Genomic DNA, 19,793 nt, shown 5'->3' on the forward strand with positions numbered 1-19,793 from the left:
TGAATTTGGTGTTTTTTATTTTGATAAAGTTTTTAGATTTCAAAGAATAATTTTCTGGACTTTTGTGACAGATGCTCTAACATGCAGGCATGTTCAGCGACATGTGTAAACCACATAGTGTGTTGACTTGAAAACCTGTTTCAGGTGTTGGCTGATAAACATGGAAATGCTCTGTGGCTCAATGAGAGGGAGTGCTCCATCCAGAGGAGGAACCAGAAGGTAGTGGAAGAGGCGCCCAGGTTAGTGAGACGTTTTTGGGCTTCGCAGTTATTTGTTTCTGTAAAGAACCCACGACAGACCCGACGACATCTTTATTGACTCGGTTGTTGTTCACACAATCGACTCAGTCGGCTGCAGCTTTCCAGCTCACAGCCCGACTCGCATCACAACAACAATGTACTGACAGACAGCACAGCCTTTGTGCCGGCGAGGCGTGATTGCAGATGCCGTGCAGGTGCGTCCATCTTCCCTGCAGCGGCACCGCAGACCACGCCCCACCACAGCTTCAAATGGACATACAGCAAGTAAATAGTAAACAAACTGGTTGTTACATGGCGCTTTTCTGCTCACTCAAAGCGCTTTAATTAGTTTTTACTCATTAGTCAATTAGTAAAACATGGAGATGAAACATGGGGAGATTAAAATCTTGTCATTAAATGTCAGCGGTCTGGGAAACTCTGTTAACGGTTAGAATTATGACTGAACTAAGAAAGGGGAGGACACAGATATTTAAATAATGAAAGTACTCCCCCTGCTGGAAGGAAGCTGTCATTACTGTACTTCCCAAACCAAGAACAGACAAACACGAAATATGTCAAAATTATAGAGCAATCACTATCCTGAGTGTAGCGTATAACACATGCACCTCTATAATATCAAACGGGGTTTGTAAGGCACAGACAATATGAGGAGCACATTACATGTAATACAGAGAATACAAGGAAATCAAATATCAGCTGCCTGGATCAGTTTAGATGCAGAAAAATCATTCGACAAAGTTAATAATCTGTTTAACATTAGGAAGATTTTGATTTAATGAAAAGGCCATTCAGTGCATTAAAGCGATTTATACAAATCTCACTGCTAGATTAAAACGAATGGCTCGCTAACTGAAAGATTCCACTTGGATTAGACAAACTCAATCACAGGAATAGAAATCAGTCAACAGAATCATGCAGCTTGTTCGTGGATGATATTATGATATATCGTTTAAAATAAACAGTGCAATCCTTTATGAAATCCTTTTAAATCACTAAAATATCCTGAGGGCAACATGACTAAAAATACACCAAAGCTGTATGAAGCAAACAAAGACTTGGCAGGATGGTCTGCCTGCCTTTAGTGCCAAACTAGGCTCCATAAAAATGAATATCCTCCCACGCCTGCTGTACCTGTTCTTATCTCTATTTAATTTCAATTCAATTATATTTTATTACAGCAAATCACAGCAACAGTTGCCTGAAGGTGCTTTATATTGTAAGGCAGACCCTACAATAACACATACAGAGAAAAACCCAACAATCATATGACCCCCTATGAGCACCACTTTGGTGACAGTGGGAAGGAAAAACTCCCTTTTAACAGGAAGAAACCTGCAGCAGAACCAGGCTCAGGGAGGGGCGGGGCCATCTGCTGCAAGGTTAAGGGAGGAAGACAGAACAAACACCCAGTGCATCATGGGAAAGCCCCCAGCAGCCTAGGCCTATTGCAGCATAGCTAACAGAGGATTCGGGGTCACCTGCTTTTTCAAAAGGAAAGTTTGAAGCCTGATCTTGAAAGTAGAGATAGTGTCTGTCTCCTGAATCCAAGCTGGAAGCTGGTTCCACAGAAGAGGGGCCTGAAAACTGAAGGCTCTGCCTCCCATTCTACTTTTAAATACTCTAGGAACAACAAGTAGGCCTGCAGCGAGAGCCAAGTGCTCTAATAGGGTGATATGGTACTACAAGGTCATTGAGACATTATTTGACATTTCTGTAAGGCTACTTTGGTTTCACATCCACTTTTGTTTCTTCCAAAGCTTTTTAGAGGCTGCATCTGTGGGCTGCTTCCCCTGTACATGGAGCTGCTATCAAGTTCTATATAATTACAAAAATGTTTAGTCCGCATGCTTATTGACCTCCACTGTGGTCTTTGTATGTCCATGGTTGTATTTCTTACTGTTTGATAGTTTTTGTGTTTTTTATTTTTAAATGTATTTAGAGCCAAATTAAGAAAACACTTAGCAGGCGGAGTTCTTACTTCCCTGATTTCTTGCTTTCCTGCCCACATTAGTCTGGTTTAGTTACACACACACACACACACACACACACACACACACACACACACACACACACACACACGGTCTGTTTTTAATCACGACTGAGTGTTACAGAACTCTGCATTAAATCAAGTGTCAAAGCAAAGTGGAATCATTCAAAATGATAACGTTGTTGTAGCTCTAATCTGTTGTGCTTTATTTTCATAGTCTTTAAAGGTTTTTAATTTTAACAGGATGGGTTATCTCGTTAATTATCATTAATTTCCTTCCTTCCTCTTTTTCTTCTTCTTTGATATTGACTTCTCATTGTGTCCTCCCCGACTAATTTGCTGTTCCTTTGGCATATTTACTCAGAGTTTTGTGCCCTTACTTTAGTTTGCAGGGAAGCAACGTGGTCCTCCAAAGTAATCACAGATCAGCCTGTGACTCGCGGAGTTTATCTCCGTCCTCATCTCTCCCACAGCTGCCACAACGCCGTCCATGTCAGAGAAATGCCTCAAAAAATGTTTTGTTTTAGCCTGTACGATGGAGCGAAGCAGCAATCAGGTGTAAAATAATCAGCAATAAAACACAGATTTTTAATTTTGCTCTTCAATAATTTGCAATGAAAGGTGGCTGGAAGACTCGAGCTGTTTGTTTTTGTTTCAGTGAAACGAGTTTGAGCTTCTGTGTCGTGTCCATGCAGTACTTTCCTGGACCCAGTCACACGACGGGCAATGGGTGAGCAAGCAGTCCAACTAGCCAAAGCTGTGCAGTACTCCTCTGCTGGGACTGTGGAGTTTCTAGTGGATTCTAAGAAGAACTTCTATTTCCTGGAGATGAACACACGACTACAGGTTCAGTTCCATTTTATTTATATGTATGACAAACAGTTGCCTCAAGGCGCTTTATATTGTAAGGTGGAGACCTTCACCTTCAGGTCACCTGATCCAGCCCTAACTATATGCTTTATCAAAAAGGAAAGTTTGAACCCTTCTCTGAAAACTAGAGAGGGTGTCTGTGGGCCCTCACAGGGAAAAATAAAGCCTGCTGTTCCTACACTCGAGCAAACTCACTGAGATAAGGCAGAGTTTGACCCCGAGCTGAATCCTGTCTGTACTTCATAAACTGCTTATTTTTACTCCAGGTGGAGCATCCAATTACAGAGTGTATCACTGGCTTGGATCTGGTGGAGCAGATGATCAGGGTTGCCAAGGGTTACCAACTGCAGCACACACAGGAAGATATCCCAATAAATGGCTGGGCCATTGAGTGCCGTGTCTATGCAGAGGTAGGTGTGTGTGTGTGTCTGTGTGTGTGTGTGCACCTGTAATGGTAACTGAGATCACATGAACCTTACTCGTTTACTTTACCACACAGCTTTGCAAACATAGTTGAAAATACAGCACATAAAATATGAAGATGATCCTTTATTTTGCTAACGTTGGGACTGCAGAAAATATAAAAGCAGTGCAATAATTAAAAAATAATTTAAAGCCTTTGTTTAAAGACAGCATCTTTGTTTTGTTTTATTTTAGTTACATTCAGTCAAACTTGTCGTTGCTCGTTGTCCGCCGACAAGAATCATTTCTGAGTGAAACACGAATAAAAGTAAAAACACCCAAAAATCCTGTTTCCTCTGGTAGGACCCTTACAAGTCTTTTGGTCTTCCTTCCATTGGACGCCTGTCTCAATACCAGGAGCCACTCAACCTTGACAAAGTGAGTCGATCAGTCAGTTTTCTTTTTAAACACGCGGTCTGCCGGACGCTGTCGTTTCCTGGCTCACTCTGCTTTCCTCCCAGGTCCGTGTAGACAGCGGCATTCAGGAGGGAAGTGACATCAGCATCTACTATGATCCCATGATCTCTAAGGTCAGTGATATATTGGATACAAAATGTAACCATTCAGTTCCAAAGTTTATTTGTATCAGATCTTTGAAGGAGGTCGCTGCTTCACAGATGACTGCTGGTAAGACGGCTGTCGCAAACTCCCTTTACTCGTGGGCCACATACAGCCGTGGGCCAGACTAGTAAAAGTCCTCTTTCTGTCACCGTAAACAAGTTTCTGTGTTTTCTACATTTAATCCTGACCAAAAAAGATAAATACAATGATAAAAATGAAAAGGTTGAGCGATGTCAGTCGTGCACGTTAACGGCACTCAGTCAGGCCTTCAGTAAGAGTCACGATATCACGATGCCAGAGGTCAGACAGCTTTCAGGATGGCAACAGAAGTCGGTCACTTACAGCAACCAAGGTTTGTAGAGGAGCATCTCTGAATGCACAACATGTTGACCCGTGAAGCAGATACAGCAGCAGACGACCACGCCACCTGCCGTGTCTGTCAGCTAAGAACAGGAAACTTAAGGCTACAGTGTGCACAGGCTCACCAAAACTGCACAAAGCTGAAAAGTGTTCCCTGGTGACCAAGCTTGTTTAAGGCTGGGGGGATATTTTATTGGCAGTCTTTGGGCCTCTTAGCACCACCCGAGCATCATTTAAACACCACGCCAACCCGAGTGTTGTTGCTGACGATGTCCATCCCTTCATGAACACAGTGAACCATCTTCTGATGGCGAGCTATCCTGCTGGAAGCAATCGTGTCACCAAGCTCGGATCATCTCAGTCTGGTGTCTTGAATATGAAGATGAGCTCACTGCACTCAGATGACCTCCACGCTCATCAGGTCTCAGCCCAGCGGATGTGGTGAAATGGGAGACTCACATGATGCTGTTGTGTCAGTGTGGACCAAAATCTGAGGATTGTTTCCAGCACCTCGTTGAATCTAGTGTACGGCTGAGGACACAGTGGGTAAGATGGGGTGTTTGTGGAGCAGGTCGTCTACTAATCAGAAGCTCGGTGCTTCAATCCCTGCTCCAGCCTGCTTGCCAAAGTGTCCTCGGTCAAGGTACCGAACCCCGAGTTGCTCTTGACATGTTCATCAGAGTCTGTAAGTGTGAACGTTTGATAGAAAGTGGTGTAGTTGCTTGTGTAAAGATTCTTATTCAGCACTTTTCTGCTCTCAGTACTCAGCCCTTGAACAGGAATTGTGCTCATCACTTAATATACGACAGGACGATACCAACATGCACCGCGTATCCAGGAATTAAACACCTTACATTAAATCAGTGCATGTGTTTAAAAGGAAACGGGTGAGAAAATTTCACCTGTGTGCTCTGTGAGGGTGCAGGTGCTCATTCTCAGTTATGGGATGTTCTGTTTCTCTAGCCATGTTAGTGATGATTCACAGCAGCTCCTGATGACTTGACTGGTTCAATAATAACATATTAATATTCTCTGATATCAATTTGTAGCTGATTACCTACGGAGCTACACGAGCTGAAGCTCTTGGTAGGATGGAGGACGCTCTGGATAACTATGTGATCAGAGGTGGAGTACATGTTCGTAGTCTGTCACTAAAACAACATTTGTTGGGTTTTATTTCTCTAAAGTTGGATCGTTTTCTTTCCAGGTGTGACCCACAACATTCCTCTCCTGCGAGAAATCATCACTCATCCTCGCTTTGTCTCTGGTCACATCAGCACCAACTTCCTCCCAGAGGTTTACCCTGATGGCTTTAAGGGCCATCAGCTAGAGGCAGATGCAAAAAGGGAGCTGTTGGCATCAGCAGCAGTGCTCTACATCGCTGCTGAGCTTCGTTCAGCAAAGGTCCTCAGCACCCAGAGGTGAATGCTGCAGTACTTGTTGCTTGGTGCTACGTGATGGGATTCTTGGGAGAAAGTAATAGGGCTGGAGTTGTATCCTAAATCAAAGTGCAGTCGATCACGGTTCAGCCTGAGTGGACTGGCATTTATATAGCTGTTACTGAGCACTCACAGTACTTTTAAACTACAATCCACATCATCTCTTTCATACACACCAGCAGATTTTCATATACTGCATGATATTTTGTTGTCTTAAACATTAAAGTTAAAGTTCTTATAATAAAGGGCATTATTATTAAAATTAACTTGTCAGTTTCGTTTTAGCACGTCTGACATCTATAGATCCAAACCATTATTCTGTGTCCCATCTCTCAGTTATGGGGTCACTGCGTTAGCTGACCTCAGGAGCAGCGATGAGGCCTCGGTTAAAGTTTGTTCATTTCAGGGTGGCCTCCACTCCTGTGGAATGCAGCCACTGGGAGCTGTGTGTGGAGCTGGGTGAGGAACGCCAGGATGTGCAAATCAGCAAATCAGGAACTGTTTATACTGTGAGTATTAAAGCACATCTGTTCTCGTTCATTCTTGCTGTACTAGAAAGCTGAGAAAAGGACAAACCTAAGTATGTCTGTGAAGGTTCTCAGTCATCCAGGTCATCGTAGTCAAAGGAGCTTGCAAGGAAAGCGTCTGGACTTCTTTTCACTTTAGAGGAGTGAAAGAAGCCATCTACGTCCACTGTGAGCGACCATCTTTGAACAGAGGCGGGGTTTACGACACAAACTGTCTGCCATCTATAATCCAGTTTTGAGATTCCTCCCCAGACGCCTTAACACCCACTCACATCCTGGGCCATCTGACCTCAGGAAATCAAATGATAAGGTGGGGCCAGGTTTCACAATGAACACACCCGAAACTCTGGCTGATTGGGACCCACGCCCAGTTTCACACCTTGGCTCAGCCGATTAGAGGATCATCAGGGGGTCCTTTTGTCCCTCTGTGGGGGATACTCCCACTAGGTTTAAATCTGGGACTCTCCACCATTTGACCTTAGAACTGAAGAAGCTTCTCGGATGAGAGGTGAAACGTCTTCAAGCAACTTAAAGAAGTCCAGACGCTTTCCTTGCAAGTTTTTCCTTCTCACTGTCGCCAAAGTGCTGCTCATGGGGGGTCATATGATTGTTGGGTTTTTCTTTGTATGTATTATTGTAGGATCTACCTTACAAAGCAGCTTGAGGTGACTGTTGTTGTGATTTGGTGCTGTATAAATAAAACTGAAGTGAATTGTGAGCATACACAGAAGTGTTAAACAGACGGGCAGGTCTGGCCTGTTCCAGTTCCTGATTTAGCCTTCTGTAAAAAGGTGATACCTGTCTTGATGATATAACGTTATAAGCTTTCACTGTTTTCTGTTCCTTTATAATTTTACTAACTTGTTGACTCTTGTTTGTGAAGAATAATAATGTGTGGTGTGACCTTTTTACTTACAAATATGTACAAAGAACACTGAAGACATTCACTTTCAGTTTGAGTTCAGAACAGTTGGCAGGAGGCTCCATCTGTACTGTAAGTGCAGTGATAGAGGAAACCCAAAATCGCACAGTCCACTATCAACAGCACTTGGTGAGGAAAAGCTCAGACAGAAGCTGCCATCTGCTGTGACTGGTTGGCTGAGAGGGGAACTGATGGGTACAATTTATCACACGCAGCAGCGGTGTGTATAGACCTGGGGAGGGAAGTCCTCCAGTCTGAGCCCACAGCAGCATTACTGAGAGCTGGATCACATGACCCTGATCCATGGTGACTCCTAACGAGGCTTTATGAAAAAGGAACGTCCATCCATCCATCCATCTTCATCCACTTTATCCGAGGCCAGGTCGCGGGGGCAGCAGCCTAAGCAAAGAGGCCCAGACCTCCCTCTCCCCAGCCACCTCCTCCAGCTTATCCGGGGGAATACCAAGGCGTTCCCAGGCCAGCCGAGAGATATAATCTCTCCAGCGTGTCATGGGTCTGCCCCGGGGCCTCCTCCCGGTGGCACATGCCTGGAACACCTCACCCAGGAGGCGCCCAGGGGGCATCCTTGTCAGATGCCCGAACCACCTCAGCTGGCTCCTTTCGATGTGGAGCAGCAGCTGCTCTACTCTGAGCCCCTCCCGGATGGCCGAACTTCTCACCCTATCACTAAGGGAGAGGCCAGCCACCCTTCGGAGGAAGCTCATTTCTGCCGCTTGTATCCGCGATCTCGTTCTTTCGGTCACTACCCACAGCTCGTGGCCATAGGTGAGGGTAGGGACGTAGATCGACCGGTAAATTGAGAGCTTCGCTTTTACACTCAGCTCCCTCTTCACCACGACGGACCGGTGCAGCGTCCGCATTACTGCAGCTGCAGCCCCAATCCGTCTGTCGATCTCCGGCTCCCTTCTCCCATCACTCGCGAACAAGACCCCGAGATACTTGAACTCCTCCACTTGGGGCAGGAACTCATCCCCGACCCTGAGTGGGCACTCCACCCTTTTCCGGCTGAGAACCACGGCCTCAGATTTGGAGGTGCTGATCCTCATTCCCGCTGCTTCACACTCGGCTGCGAACCATTCCAGTGCGAGCTGGAGGCCCTCACCCGATGAAGCCAACAGAACCACATCATCTGCAAAAATCAGAGATGAGATTCTGAGGCCACCAAAGCGAAAGCCCTCCACCACTTGGCTGCGCCTAGAAATCCTGTCCATAAAAATTATGAACAGAACCGGAGACAAAGGGCAGCCCTGGCGGAGCCCATCACCCACCGGGAACGAGTCCGACTTATTGCCGGCAATGCGAACCAAGCTCTTGCAACGGTTGTATAGGGATCGAATGGCCCGTAGCAATGGGCCAGACACCCCATACTCCCGCAACACCTCCCACAGGACACCCCGAGGGACACGGTCGAATGCCTTCTCCAAGTCCACAAAACACATGTAGACTGGTTGGGCAAACTCCCATGCACCCTCAAGTATCCTGGAGAGGATAAAGAGCTGGTCCAGTGTTCCGCGACCAGGACGAAAACTGCATTGTTCCTCCTGTATCCGAGGTTCGACTAGCGGACGAACTCTCGTTTCCAGCACCCTGGCATAGACTTTCCCAGGGAGGCTGAGGAGTGTGATCCCCCTGTAGTTGGAACACACCCTCCGGTCCCCTTTCTTGAAGATGGGGACCACCACCCCGGTCTGCCAGTCCACAGGTACTGCCCCTGATCTCCACGCAACATTGCAGAGGCGTGTCAACCAGGACAGCCCTACAACGTCCAGAGCCTTCAGGAACTCGGGGCGGACCTCATCAACACCAGGGGCTCTGCCACCAAGGAGTTGTTTAACTGCCTCAGTGACCTCGCCCCCGGAAATTGGCGGGTCATTCCCCTCATCCCCAGACTCTGCTTCCTCCTCGGAAGACGTGTCAGTGGGATTCAATCAATCAATCAATCAAAGCTTTATTTGTCACAAGCAGGTTGCCCTGCAGTGACAATGGGACCCCCCCCCCCCCCCCCCCGACCTTGCACGCATAACACAGACATCACATGGGGTTACAAGTCGGAGATCGGTAGCATTACAGAAAAGAACACTGAAATGTGCACAACAACGGGAGGGTACAAGAGGAAAAAAAGAGACCTCCACTCATGCTGTGCTTCCATGGTAGGACAGCACGAGAACAGGAAACAAAAAAACTCCTCTGCACAAAAAAAGCACATGAATGGCCACAGCACAACATTGTGAAAGACATGACAAGCCACAGGGTTGGGTAGGGGATATCATAACACAATAAACACAGTGTGCACATCTGATCTGGGACTGCTGCAATCTTTCGACTGCACCGCCAGCTGACCCGATGTCCACATCATGGGGGAGGTAAGCATCGAAGGCGTTAGAAGGGGAGGGGGGATGAGTGAGTGATTATCAGTGTAAGTGTGTGTGTGTGCGTGTCCATAGTTCAGCTGAGACAGTGTCCTTCGCCCTATCAGGCTAAGTAAACAGTCCTCCAGCCAATCCAGGTGGCCTTGCATGGGATGGGAAGAATAGTCATCACACAGTCGTTTTCAGGGAGTGATTGTTCGGCTCCAGCCTTGGGCCTGCAGCTGGCGCCGTGGTGGTGTCCGCATTACGATGTTGATTTTGTTGATTTTTCATGCAAGCAGCCCAGGAGAATTTCAAACTGCTCTTTAACACTCTGACACTGGTCTCGCAATCTCCCGTTGGAGAGCCGCGAGCCTCCCCATGATGGTATCAAACTTCTGTTCCATGGTGTTGTCATTCTTTTGATTCTGAGACCTCACAACTGCAGTGATCCGTTCCGCGATGTGTTCCAACTTTCAGCCCGCCGCCTCTCACCAGGGGCAACTCCAGACTGAGACAGAGTCCAGCCCCTCTCCAGGAGACTGGTTCCAGAGCCCAAGCCATGCGTAGAGGTGAGCCCGACTATATCTAGCCGGTACCTCTCAACCTCACGCACGAACTCAGGCTCCTTCCCCACCAGAGAGGTGACATTCCATGTCCCTATTGCCAGTCTTGGCAGCCGGGGGTCAGTCCGCCAGGGCCTCCGCTCCTGGCCGCCACCCGGCACACAATGCACCCGACCTCTATGGCGCCTCCTGCGGGTGGTGGGCCTGTGAGAGGATGGGCCCATGTCTCCTCTTCGGGCTGTGCCCGGCCGGGCCCCATGGACTAAGGCCCGGCCACCAGATGCTCGCCCTCGGGCACCCTCCGACTGTCTCCAGGGCGGGGCCCCGGTAACCCTATCCTGGGCAGGGTAAACTGTTCCCTCGATGTTCTCTTCATAAGGGTCTTCTGAATCGCTCTTTGTCTGGTCCCTCACCCAGGACCAATTTGCCATGGGAGACCCTACCAGGGGGCAAAAGCCCCCAGACAACATAGCCCCTGGGATCCCTGGGACACACAAACCCCTTCATCACGATAAGGTAGCGATTCAAGGAGGAAAAAGGAACGTTTAAAGCTTAATATTGTGACCTTTTCACAGTTTCGCCCGGTTCGTAGATTGCTCAGGCCTCCAGAAAGAACACCGGCGACTCAGTAGTCAATTCCCAACACTTTTATTAATCCACACTCATTGATCACACCTATTGATTACACCTTCTAGAAGGGAGATGTACAGGACCCCGGAACTCCTCTGCAGATCTCAACTCCTTTGTCTGTTACATGCAGTTTTGTATCAGTGACCCCCCTTCTAAACCCTCTACAAGGTGCCATAAAACTAAGTACTATGTTTACATACTTTCGTGTGTGTGTGTGTGTGTGTGTGTGTGTGTGCGAGCCTGTGAATGCCTACATGTGCGCGTTCCCGCGTGCCTATATGAGTGCTCGTGTGTGACTGTGTGCGCATACCTGTGTTTATATGTGAGTGCACATGAGTGAGTGTGCGTGTGGATGTGTGTGCGTGACAGTTAAAACACTGTGGGGGTAGGTGACTCCCTAGAGGTCATAAAAACCCATCTCCCTTCCAGACCACAGTTATCCAGTTACAAATGTTGAGACCCCCACCCAAACATCCTCTGGGGAATTTCCACTCAGTGGGGAAGGGGTCTCCTACAATCTACTCCTAAGTTCACAACACAATGAGCCCTTTATTATATTAAGGGCAGTGTCAGTGTCTCTACAATAGTTCTACATTCTATGATAACACATTTCTAAACTCTAAATCAGCTAAACATTCTACAATATCAAGACTAGAGATGGTGTCAGTCTCATCAGTCCACACTGGGAATTCCACGGTGGGTCTGATTAAATGTTATCGCTAGTTAAAGTCCTCGGCTTAGCAGACCTCTAACTCAGCTTGGCTACAGAGCTGGGGTTGTCCTCTTAGTGATGAGGTGAGATGTCCCAGTTTAGGGTTGGGTTTGTTTGTTCATCTAGATTTAAAAAACAAACTATTTTTCCTGGCTTTCCACTCCACCTTACAAAATATCTGCTTTTAATGCACATTTAAAAATTATATCAAGGAGTCAAACTTCTGCTCTTTTTCAGAGTATCCAGTATGCAGTGAGGAAGTAATACTGGTAACATGATAACTGACCTCTGTGGCAGCAAAGTTTATCTACACTGTGTCAGGAGACAGAAACAGAGCATAGAAAAAAGTGCTTTTGCAAATGGGAGTAAATGGGTGAACGAGGCAAGTTACAACGAGTAGAAACGAGCTAAATAAGAAGCAGTACGTTCACACAGCAGGTCGAAAATAATCACTACTTTAAATTCAGTTACTTGACCTTTTACATAGAAACGGAGCCATGGGGTGGCAAGCAGGGGAAAGGGTGTATCTAATAAAATGGCAGGTGAGTGTATTTGACTGCAGATTAAGTTTAATATGAATTTAAAGATTAGTTAATAGGAATTCAAGCCAGAATTTGTCTTGATTGGAAAGCTATTGGTGATCATCAGAAGTCCCGATTCATTCAGATAATAAAACAACAGTGTGAGCATTGTGTGATGTGAAAGAGTGGCTCTCCAGTTAGACTGTGTTAACTGTGTCTGCAGGTGGAGATAGATGGAGCGAAGGTGGAAGTTTGGGGAGCGTTGAATCTGGCCTCCCCATTGCTGCCACTCACAGTCAACGGCACACACAGAATGCTACAGGTAACACACAGCTAAGTGTTGGTAAAGAGACCTCAAACGGATTGGAGCCATGGTGATATGGTGGAAAAGTGGTAAAAACCAAAATGTCTGTCCATGTGGTGCAGCTTTTATCAGTGCACTCAGTTACTTCATGCCTCATTCCTGCCTGACCCTCTGAAGACGCAGCAAGTTTTTTTAAATAGTTTTTAAACTGGGGACACCGGCGTCTTGGCAGAACAAATTTAGAACAGAAATGTGCTAAACTCACCAGTAACAATAAAATAATGAAAGATGTCAGCTGTAATACAGATAACGTATTCTCTCTTTTTTATAGTGCCTTTCCAGAGATGCTGCAGGAGGGATTGTCCTACAGTACCTGGGCACCTTGGTAAGACTGAATAATTCAAAATGTAGGCTAGTGGCTGTATGTATGTATGTATGTATGTATGTATGTATGATCAGAAGAACTTTCCATGTTATTGATATATTGCAGTGCCAAACATCCCACTGTTCCCCATACGTTTCTTTTTCTTGTAAATATATATAGTTTAAGGTTCGAGTTCTGTCCAAGCTGGCTGCAGAGTTGAACTCCTACATGCCAGAAAAAGCTTCAGAGGACACGAGCAGCATCCTGCGTTCACCGATGCCGGGAACAGTTGTGGCTGTATCTGTCAAACCTGGAGATACGGTAACACATTCCAATATGTACACATCGTTTAAATGCTGTTTAATGAGTTCATAGTTCATAATGGGGAAAAGCCTGTTGTAGTTGACATGTTGCTGGTAAGACTGTGCAGATGTGCAGAAATGATTAAGATTCAACATTATTTTAATTCTTAAGCATAGAATCAAAGTTTAAGTTGGTGAGTTTTTGAATGCATGCTGCAGCCTGTGAGTGTATTTTGACATTTCATGTTCTTATATATTCATAGATTAGAGTCACTGAATGTTGTTGGGCGTTATTTTAAATGTATGGGGTTTTTTTCTCCCTCTGCAATCACACCAAACAGTTTTACTCCAAAACTAGACTGTTTTATCTGTTTAATCCATGTTTTTATCTTCAGTTCACTCACATTACTCTGTCAGGTTCTCATAATTGTCCATGTTAACATTATTCATATTCCTCAGAAACTGGCGATGCTGCCCATCTTTCACTACCAGCGTAATGCTTAAATGAGGTCAAGCACCCTGTGTATGAATGGGTGAATGAGGCATGTTGTATAAAGAGCTTTGACTGCTCAGGTAAAGTAGAAAAACACTATAAGACCAGGTGAGCCAGGAGATTGAGCCTATCAGTGAAAAGAAAGGAAAACCATTATTTTTGCAGTTAACAAAATGCCATCAGTTTGTCACAAGAAACATTTGGAGTCTACGTGCTGCCAGTCTCTGTTCAACAGGGCTGTCGCTCCTCGTAGATGGCAGCCTGAGCTTCAAATAAATCTCTTGAATATGCTCATGTTGACAAATGGTGCACGGAAGGCAGCAGGAGTAGCTTTTAGTCATCCCTTCTTAAACATTTACATTTACAGTTAAGCCATTGCTTTTACACACTCTGTTTTTTTTAGGTTGCAGAAGGTCAGGAGATTTGTGTAATTGAAGCCATGAAGATGCAGAACAGTTTGACTGCTGTCAAGCAAGCAAAGGTAACAGGAAATGTGACAGTTACTCCCATCACTAGATTTCAGTAGTATTATCTAGGTCGGGGGGTCAAACTCCGGTCCTCAAACGCTGGTTTCTTCAAACTTCTCCATGGTTCCTGCTGCAACACACCTAAATAAAATTAATATGTGATTAGCAAGACTCTACAGTGACCTGACTGCATGCTGAGGAGGCAACCCCTAACCCTACTCAAGTAAATTTAAATATATATATATAAGTAAATGTTTTTAGAAAAATGTACTTCTAAAAGTTTGTTTATTGCACTCATGAGCTGCTGTAACATGAATCAAATGGCTGAACTGCCACCTCAGTCAAGTTCTAGTCCAGACAGACATCGGCCCTGAAAGACTGGAGTGTGACATCCGCAATCCAGAGCATAGAGTTTAAGTGGTGTGTTTGTAAAACTGTAAATGCATTATTTAAAGTTTGTGTTTAACTGCACGTGTGTCCTTACAGGTTAAGAGTGTCCACTGTAAGCCGGGCGAGACTGTGGGGGAAGGAGACCTGCTTGTGGAGCTGGAATAAAACATGATCTGTTCCCTTTGACATGTGACTTGTGTGAACTGGGACAGATGGAGTTGAACTGTGTCACAATGTTGGTGTGGGTGCTCACACAGTTGTCTTGTGTCTTTGATTCAGCTGACTGTTCCAATTACTCTGTTGTACTTAGGTTTTACTGCTTAATAGATATTGTTGTTGGTAGGCCAAACATTGAAATTTGGATGAACTGACTGAGAAAAATAAACAAACTTTTCCAAATAAAATAACTTTCAGTTTTTGTTTTTCTTCACACACAACAGTTGCCTCAAGGCACTTTATATTGTAAGGTAAAGACCCAAGAATAATACAGAGAAAACCCAACAATCACATTTTCCACTTTGAGCAAGCACTTTGGCGACGGTGGAAAGGAGAAACTCCCTTTTAACAGGAAGAAACCTTTGGCAGAGCCAAGCTCAGGGTGGGGCGGGGCCATCTGCCATGATTGGTTGGGTGTGAGCAGGACAACGACACGCTGTGGAAGAGAGGCAAAGATTAATAATTAACAGAGTGGTGTATACAGTACACAGTAAGTGAAATAGAAACACAAACTGGGATTTGATTCAATAGAAGAGGAACCTGGAACCTAAGCTAAGGGTTGTTTCCCATTCTAATTAAATACCCCAGGACCCACAGAGAAGCCTGCATCTGTATGCAATGACACAGTACGATGAGCTCTTTAAGATAAAAGTGACAGTAGTCCAGCCTGGAAAGCATGCTAGCAAGCTAGGAAGCATGTATAATGTAAACAGAATTGGTCCTAGCACTGAACCCTGTGGAACTCCATAATTAACCTCAGTGTGTGAAGAGGACTCTCCATTTACATGCACAAACTGGAGTCTATTAGATAGATATGATACAAACCACTGCAGCGCAGTACCTGTAATACCTACAGCATGTTCTAATCGCTCTAATAGGATATTATGGTCGACAGTATCGAACGCTGCACTGAGGTCTAGCAGGACAAGCACAGAGATGAGTCCACTGTCAGAGGCCATAAGAAGATCATTTGTAACCTTCACTAAAGCTGTTTCTGTGCTGTGATGAGCTCTGAAACCTGACTGAAACTCTTCAAATTCCTGCATTCCTTGTAGGGGGTGACGGATTACTTCTATGAAACATTCGTGTAAGATCACTCGGTGATGGTGGAAGAGAAACATACATCTCAAACAATTTTTATGTTGTAGATCTAAACATTTCTGAGTGCAATAATTGTAGTTGATGACCTTTGGTTTGTGTCCAAAGATATAACAATACCCTGCCTTTCCAAAAACAAGGTTAATAGCTCTTTGTGAATCACTTTTAGATACTCATCTAAATTGTGTTTTTCTACTATGTGTGTTTCCTTTTTTTTAAGGAGACACTGCAGAGTATGCTGAGTCATGCTAGGGTTCCAGCTAATAACTGTTAATCATCTTAGTGTAGAAAATGTTGTTTATCAAACTGCATTATCTTTGTTTGCTTTTAATGTAACGAAATAAAAGGTAACATCAGAAGTCTGTTGCTCTGGTAACGAACAGAAACCTTGTTTCTCTCATTTCAAGGTTAACAACCTCTGAATTTTCATCACTCATGGTCTCAGGGAGGTCTAAAGTTGTTTGTAGTGTCTGAACATGTTCAGGTAAGTAAATACAACAAAAAGCTCTGAAACCTGTGGCAAAAGTGAGGAACCTTAAAGGCCGGTGGCCTCTAAAGGCCTCTATGCAAACCAAGATGTGAAGGATGTCGTTTTCAGTGGGAGAAACGTTTCGTCGCTCATCCAGGAGACTTCTTCAGTCTCAGCTGACTGCAGGTTTCCAACCTTATAAACAGCACATTTGCACAATGACTGCAGCTCCACTGACTAACAATGGACTACCATTCACAGCTTTCTGAGTACATAGTACATAGTGAGTACATTAAAGTACTCTTAAGGTTAAGAGGGGGGACAAAGTAGACAATTGTTTTGAGTGATGTACTCAGAAAGCTGTGTTTCTGTTTCCAGCAGACATAACCTTTGGCAATGTGCAACAATCAGAGTAAACGGTTGCGGACGTCTGGAAACAAACACAGAGCCGTTTCCTTGTTGAGAATATTGACCATTAAAGTTTCTATGAGTCGAGGTTAGACGCGTGATTATCCTCTTATTGGGGAAAATGTCTTTGTCCAGAACCACGTGGGAACATGAAATGGATCATTTTCTGCTGTAACCCACAAACTAAACGGTAATGTACCCACACCCATCTTTCACTTTTTCACTACAGTAAAACATCACAAGTCCGGTTATTTGAAACAATCACTGGATCCGCTCTCGACGCTGCCTTGGCACCTGAAGTTGTTCTTGGGGAAGCAGAACAAAGAGGGTCGCTGGGCAGCCATGTTGAAAATCAGCATTGTCCCCTTGCAGCAAGAAGGTCTAATTTCCTGGCCGGCTTGGCCGTTTCTTTGTCATGTTTACGTGTTCTCCTTATGCCTGTGCTATATTGTTATAATAAGGTCCAACAGGTCACAGCCTCTAACACATAGGTGTCAAACTCTGGCCCGCGGGCCAAATTTGGCCCGCAAAGCCATACCAAATTACTATTAGAGCTGGCCTGCTGGTATTATACAGCTAATATATATATTGTTTAGTATTAAGCTTGGCTTGTTCCATATTCAGTTTTTCAGAAAAACGTGTCCATAAGAAGAGATTCATTCTTATATCTGGAGGAAGATTTTTTTTTTCAATAAATATTAACGTCAGCCCGCGACTTTGTTCCAGTTTTGAATTTTGGCCCACTGTGTATTTGAGTTTGACACCCCTGCTCTAACAGCTCTGCAGTGTTTTATGGGGACAAACCTTGCTAACGCCTAATGTTTTGCCCAGAACCAGAGCCAGCAATTGTGTTTCAGTAAATAAAATTTACTGGCATCTGCTTCCCATAAAGGGACACAAATAATATTTCACATTCACACATCTGGACATTTCAGAATGGTCAGTTAACCTAACATGCATGATTTTAGACTGAGTGAACCCATGTAGGCATGTAAGGAAGAGGACTCCCTTAATATCATTATTTGTATTATAATTTGTACAGCACTTTATTTAGATTTAAACATAGGTTTGCACATCAGTAACATTTGCACACAAGAGGTTTAATTATTTATTGAATATTTATTGAGTATTTTAATGATTAGCAGGTAGCCTTTTGTTCCGGCTCCTGCACGGCTGCTCCTCATCAAGAAATGTGGTGGTTGTCTGTGAGGAGGAAAGGATTGTTACTGGGAGCAAATAAGGCCTACTATGAAGGAGAACTAATGCAAATGTGCGTGCAAAGTCTAACGCACTGCAAAGAAGTAGCTGCTGAGATGAGATTACTCACCTGTCTTTCCTGTGTCCTCTCCAGGATGTTGGGGCAAATGTTTCCCGGGGTCCAAACACCATTTAAAAGTTCCGGGAGAGGCAAAGGGAATCTTTGTGCATGGGGTTTTTGGTGTTTCTTGAATAAATATTAAATATTTATTTAATAAAATGGTGTATCGTAGAATGTTGGTGGAACGTTAGAATTGGAAAACTCACCTGACATCGTTTAGGCCACTTAGAACACACAGGAGGACTTCTTCCTATGTTCTGAACCTTTCAGTCGTCAGCTACTATAAGACGCTTGAATTTACAATATCTTTCTTATCTCAAGAGTAATCTCTGACAACTTATGATAACAAACATGCTGGAGTTCAGACTGAACTGCTCTTAAGTTTTAACCCCCCCAAAATAGAACATCCATATTAGCATCCATGTTCCTTCTTCAACGATGAAAAGTAACTTTCTGTTTAAATGACACCATCGCAGATTCAGCCCATTTCCCAGGTCGTAAAAACCAAGAACTCTATTTTTGTAGAAACAGGTACTTTTAATATCTAAAAACAAAGAGAAAACATATGCGCTCTCCACCTGAAAGTAAAGAAATGGTTGTTTTGTAAAGACAGCGTGGAACAGCAAAAACCTGTCACAATGGGTTTGATATCTATGGCAACAATGTTTGCATGAACAGAATAAATAGTGACAGTTTTTTAACCTGGAAATTTAGTGTTTTATGATGTATATTTCACCATAATGTATAAACAGGTGTTGTACTAGTGCTTAGTTGCACAGACATTCTGGCACCAAGTTAATTCCAGGGGGTTCACATGAACTGACTTCATATTTGGCAGACTGTTTGTCAGCGTCATGCACAGCATGGTCGTACACATAAAAACATCAGTTACAGAATCCCAGAGCTGATGAGGACAGGGGGGTGTGGCCTGATGAGTCCAACTTATCAGTCAGTTCATCGAATGAATCGTTCAGGATTTGCAGTCTTGTAGTGTATTTGTTCCAACCCTTTTAAGCTGTTTGCATTTTTGTAAATGATGGTAATTTAATGAAAAAGAGCTAGTTAACTTAAAATAGTGACCAGCTGACATACTTCTAATTTATAGTTTGCATATTTTGATGTAGCATAGAGACTTCAGCTGCTTCTTCTTATCATCGGTTTTTGTCTGCAAAATGACTCCACCTACAGTGTAACGTGCACACACACATATGCACACAACATGATATGACAGATTTTGCCTTCCAGGGAAATGATGTCCAGCTTTGCACAACAGATATGAACTGCAGTTCCACTCTCATTCCTGTCCACTCTGTACTGAGTATACTGAAGTTGTCAGAGAGCTGCAAATATGCCACAGCATGTGTCCCACAGAGGAGGGTTAGGGTCTGTGTGTCTGCTGGTGTCCACTTGGTAAGTGTGGAGTGTTCTCAACAATCCCCTTCCGTGCATTGTCTCCTGGAGATCTTTGCATTTGTGCTTTACTGTAGTTTATCCCAGGGAAACATGATTTCTCAGGCAGTCAATCATTGCCCGTCTCGGTGTTGACTGATAATGTCCCGAGTCCATTTGATCATAGTCTCAGGAGATCGATAGAGAAAGATCAGTTTGGAGTAAAGTTCCTCTTCTAACTCCAGTTCCCCTGTCTCACGCACCTGAAACACACAGACGTTTAGTCGACATGGATTTTAAAGAATCGCAGCTCCAGACACGACTGTGTGTTTTTGTAGTTTCAATGTGTATGTGTGCGTTTAGCAATTTGGAAATACTAACTTTAATTA

At 44.4% G+C, this 19,793-nt stretch overlaps 2 protein-coding genes across 5 annotated transcripts in view; one reads left to right on the top strand and one right to left on the bottom strand.

The window, feature by feature from the left end:
* Positions 1 to 14,913, top strand: part of pcca (propionyl-CoA carboxylase subunit alpha) — a 37,724-nt gene extending 22,811 nt beyond the window's left edge. The window contains exons 11-23 of the mRNA XM_085427211.1: positions 145 to 239; positions 2,943 to 3,093; positions 3,384 to 3,527; positions 3,883 to 3,957; positions 4,041 to 4,109; positions 5,550 to 5,625; positions 5,708 to 5,921; positions 6,346 to 6,448; positions 12,410 to 12,508; positions 12,822 to 12,875; positions 13,035 to 13,175; positions 14,053 to 14,130; positions 14,603 to 14,913. Of these exons, the coding sequence (XP_085283337.1) occupies positions 145 to 239; positions 2,943 to 3,093; positions 3,384 to 3,527; positions 3,883 to 3,957; positions 4,041 to 4,109; positions 5,550 to 5,625; positions 5,708 to 5,921; positions 6,346 to 6,448; positions 12,410 to 12,508; positions 12,822 to 12,875; positions 13,035 to 13,175; positions 14,053 to 14,130; positions 14,603 to 14,671 (1,368 nt within the window). The 3' untranslated portion in view covers positions 14,672 to 14,913. The remainder of the gene's footprint in view (positions 1 to 144; positions 240 to 2,942; positions 3,094 to 3,383; positions 3,528 to 3,882; positions 3,958 to 4,040; positions 4,110 to 5,549; positions 5,626 to 5,707; positions 5,922 to 6,345; positions 6,449 to 12,409; positions 12,509 to 12,821; positions 12,876 to 13,034; positions 13,176 to 14,052; positions 14,131 to 14,602) is intronic.
* Positions 14,914 to 18,531: 3,618 nt separating this feature from the next.
* Positions 18,532 to 19,793, bottom strand: part of piezo1 (piezo type mechanosensitive ion channel component 1 (Er blood group)) — a 95,359-nt gene continuing 94,097 nt past the window's right edge. For all 4 annotated transcript variants that reach the window (XM_085427221.1, XM_085427220.1, XM_085427219.1 and 1 more), the window contains exon 54: positions 18,532 to 19,667. In XM_085427221.1, coding sequence (XP_085283347.1) covers positions 19,539 to 19,667 — 129 coding nt within the window. In that variant the 3' untranslated portion in view covers positions 18,532 to 19,538. The remainder of the gene's footprint in view (positions 19,668 to 19,793) is intronic.

This window comes from Rhamphochromis longiceps, linkage group LG13 (genome assembly GCF_057381845.1).
Source record: "Rhamphochromis longiceps isolate RC_006_pf linkage group LG13, R_longiceps_female_GT1.1, whole genome shotgun sequence".
In the NCBI taxonomy this organism is placed as follows: Eukaryota; Metazoa; Chordata; class Actinopteri; order Cichliformes; family Cichlidae; genus Rhamphochromis; species Rhamphochromis longiceps.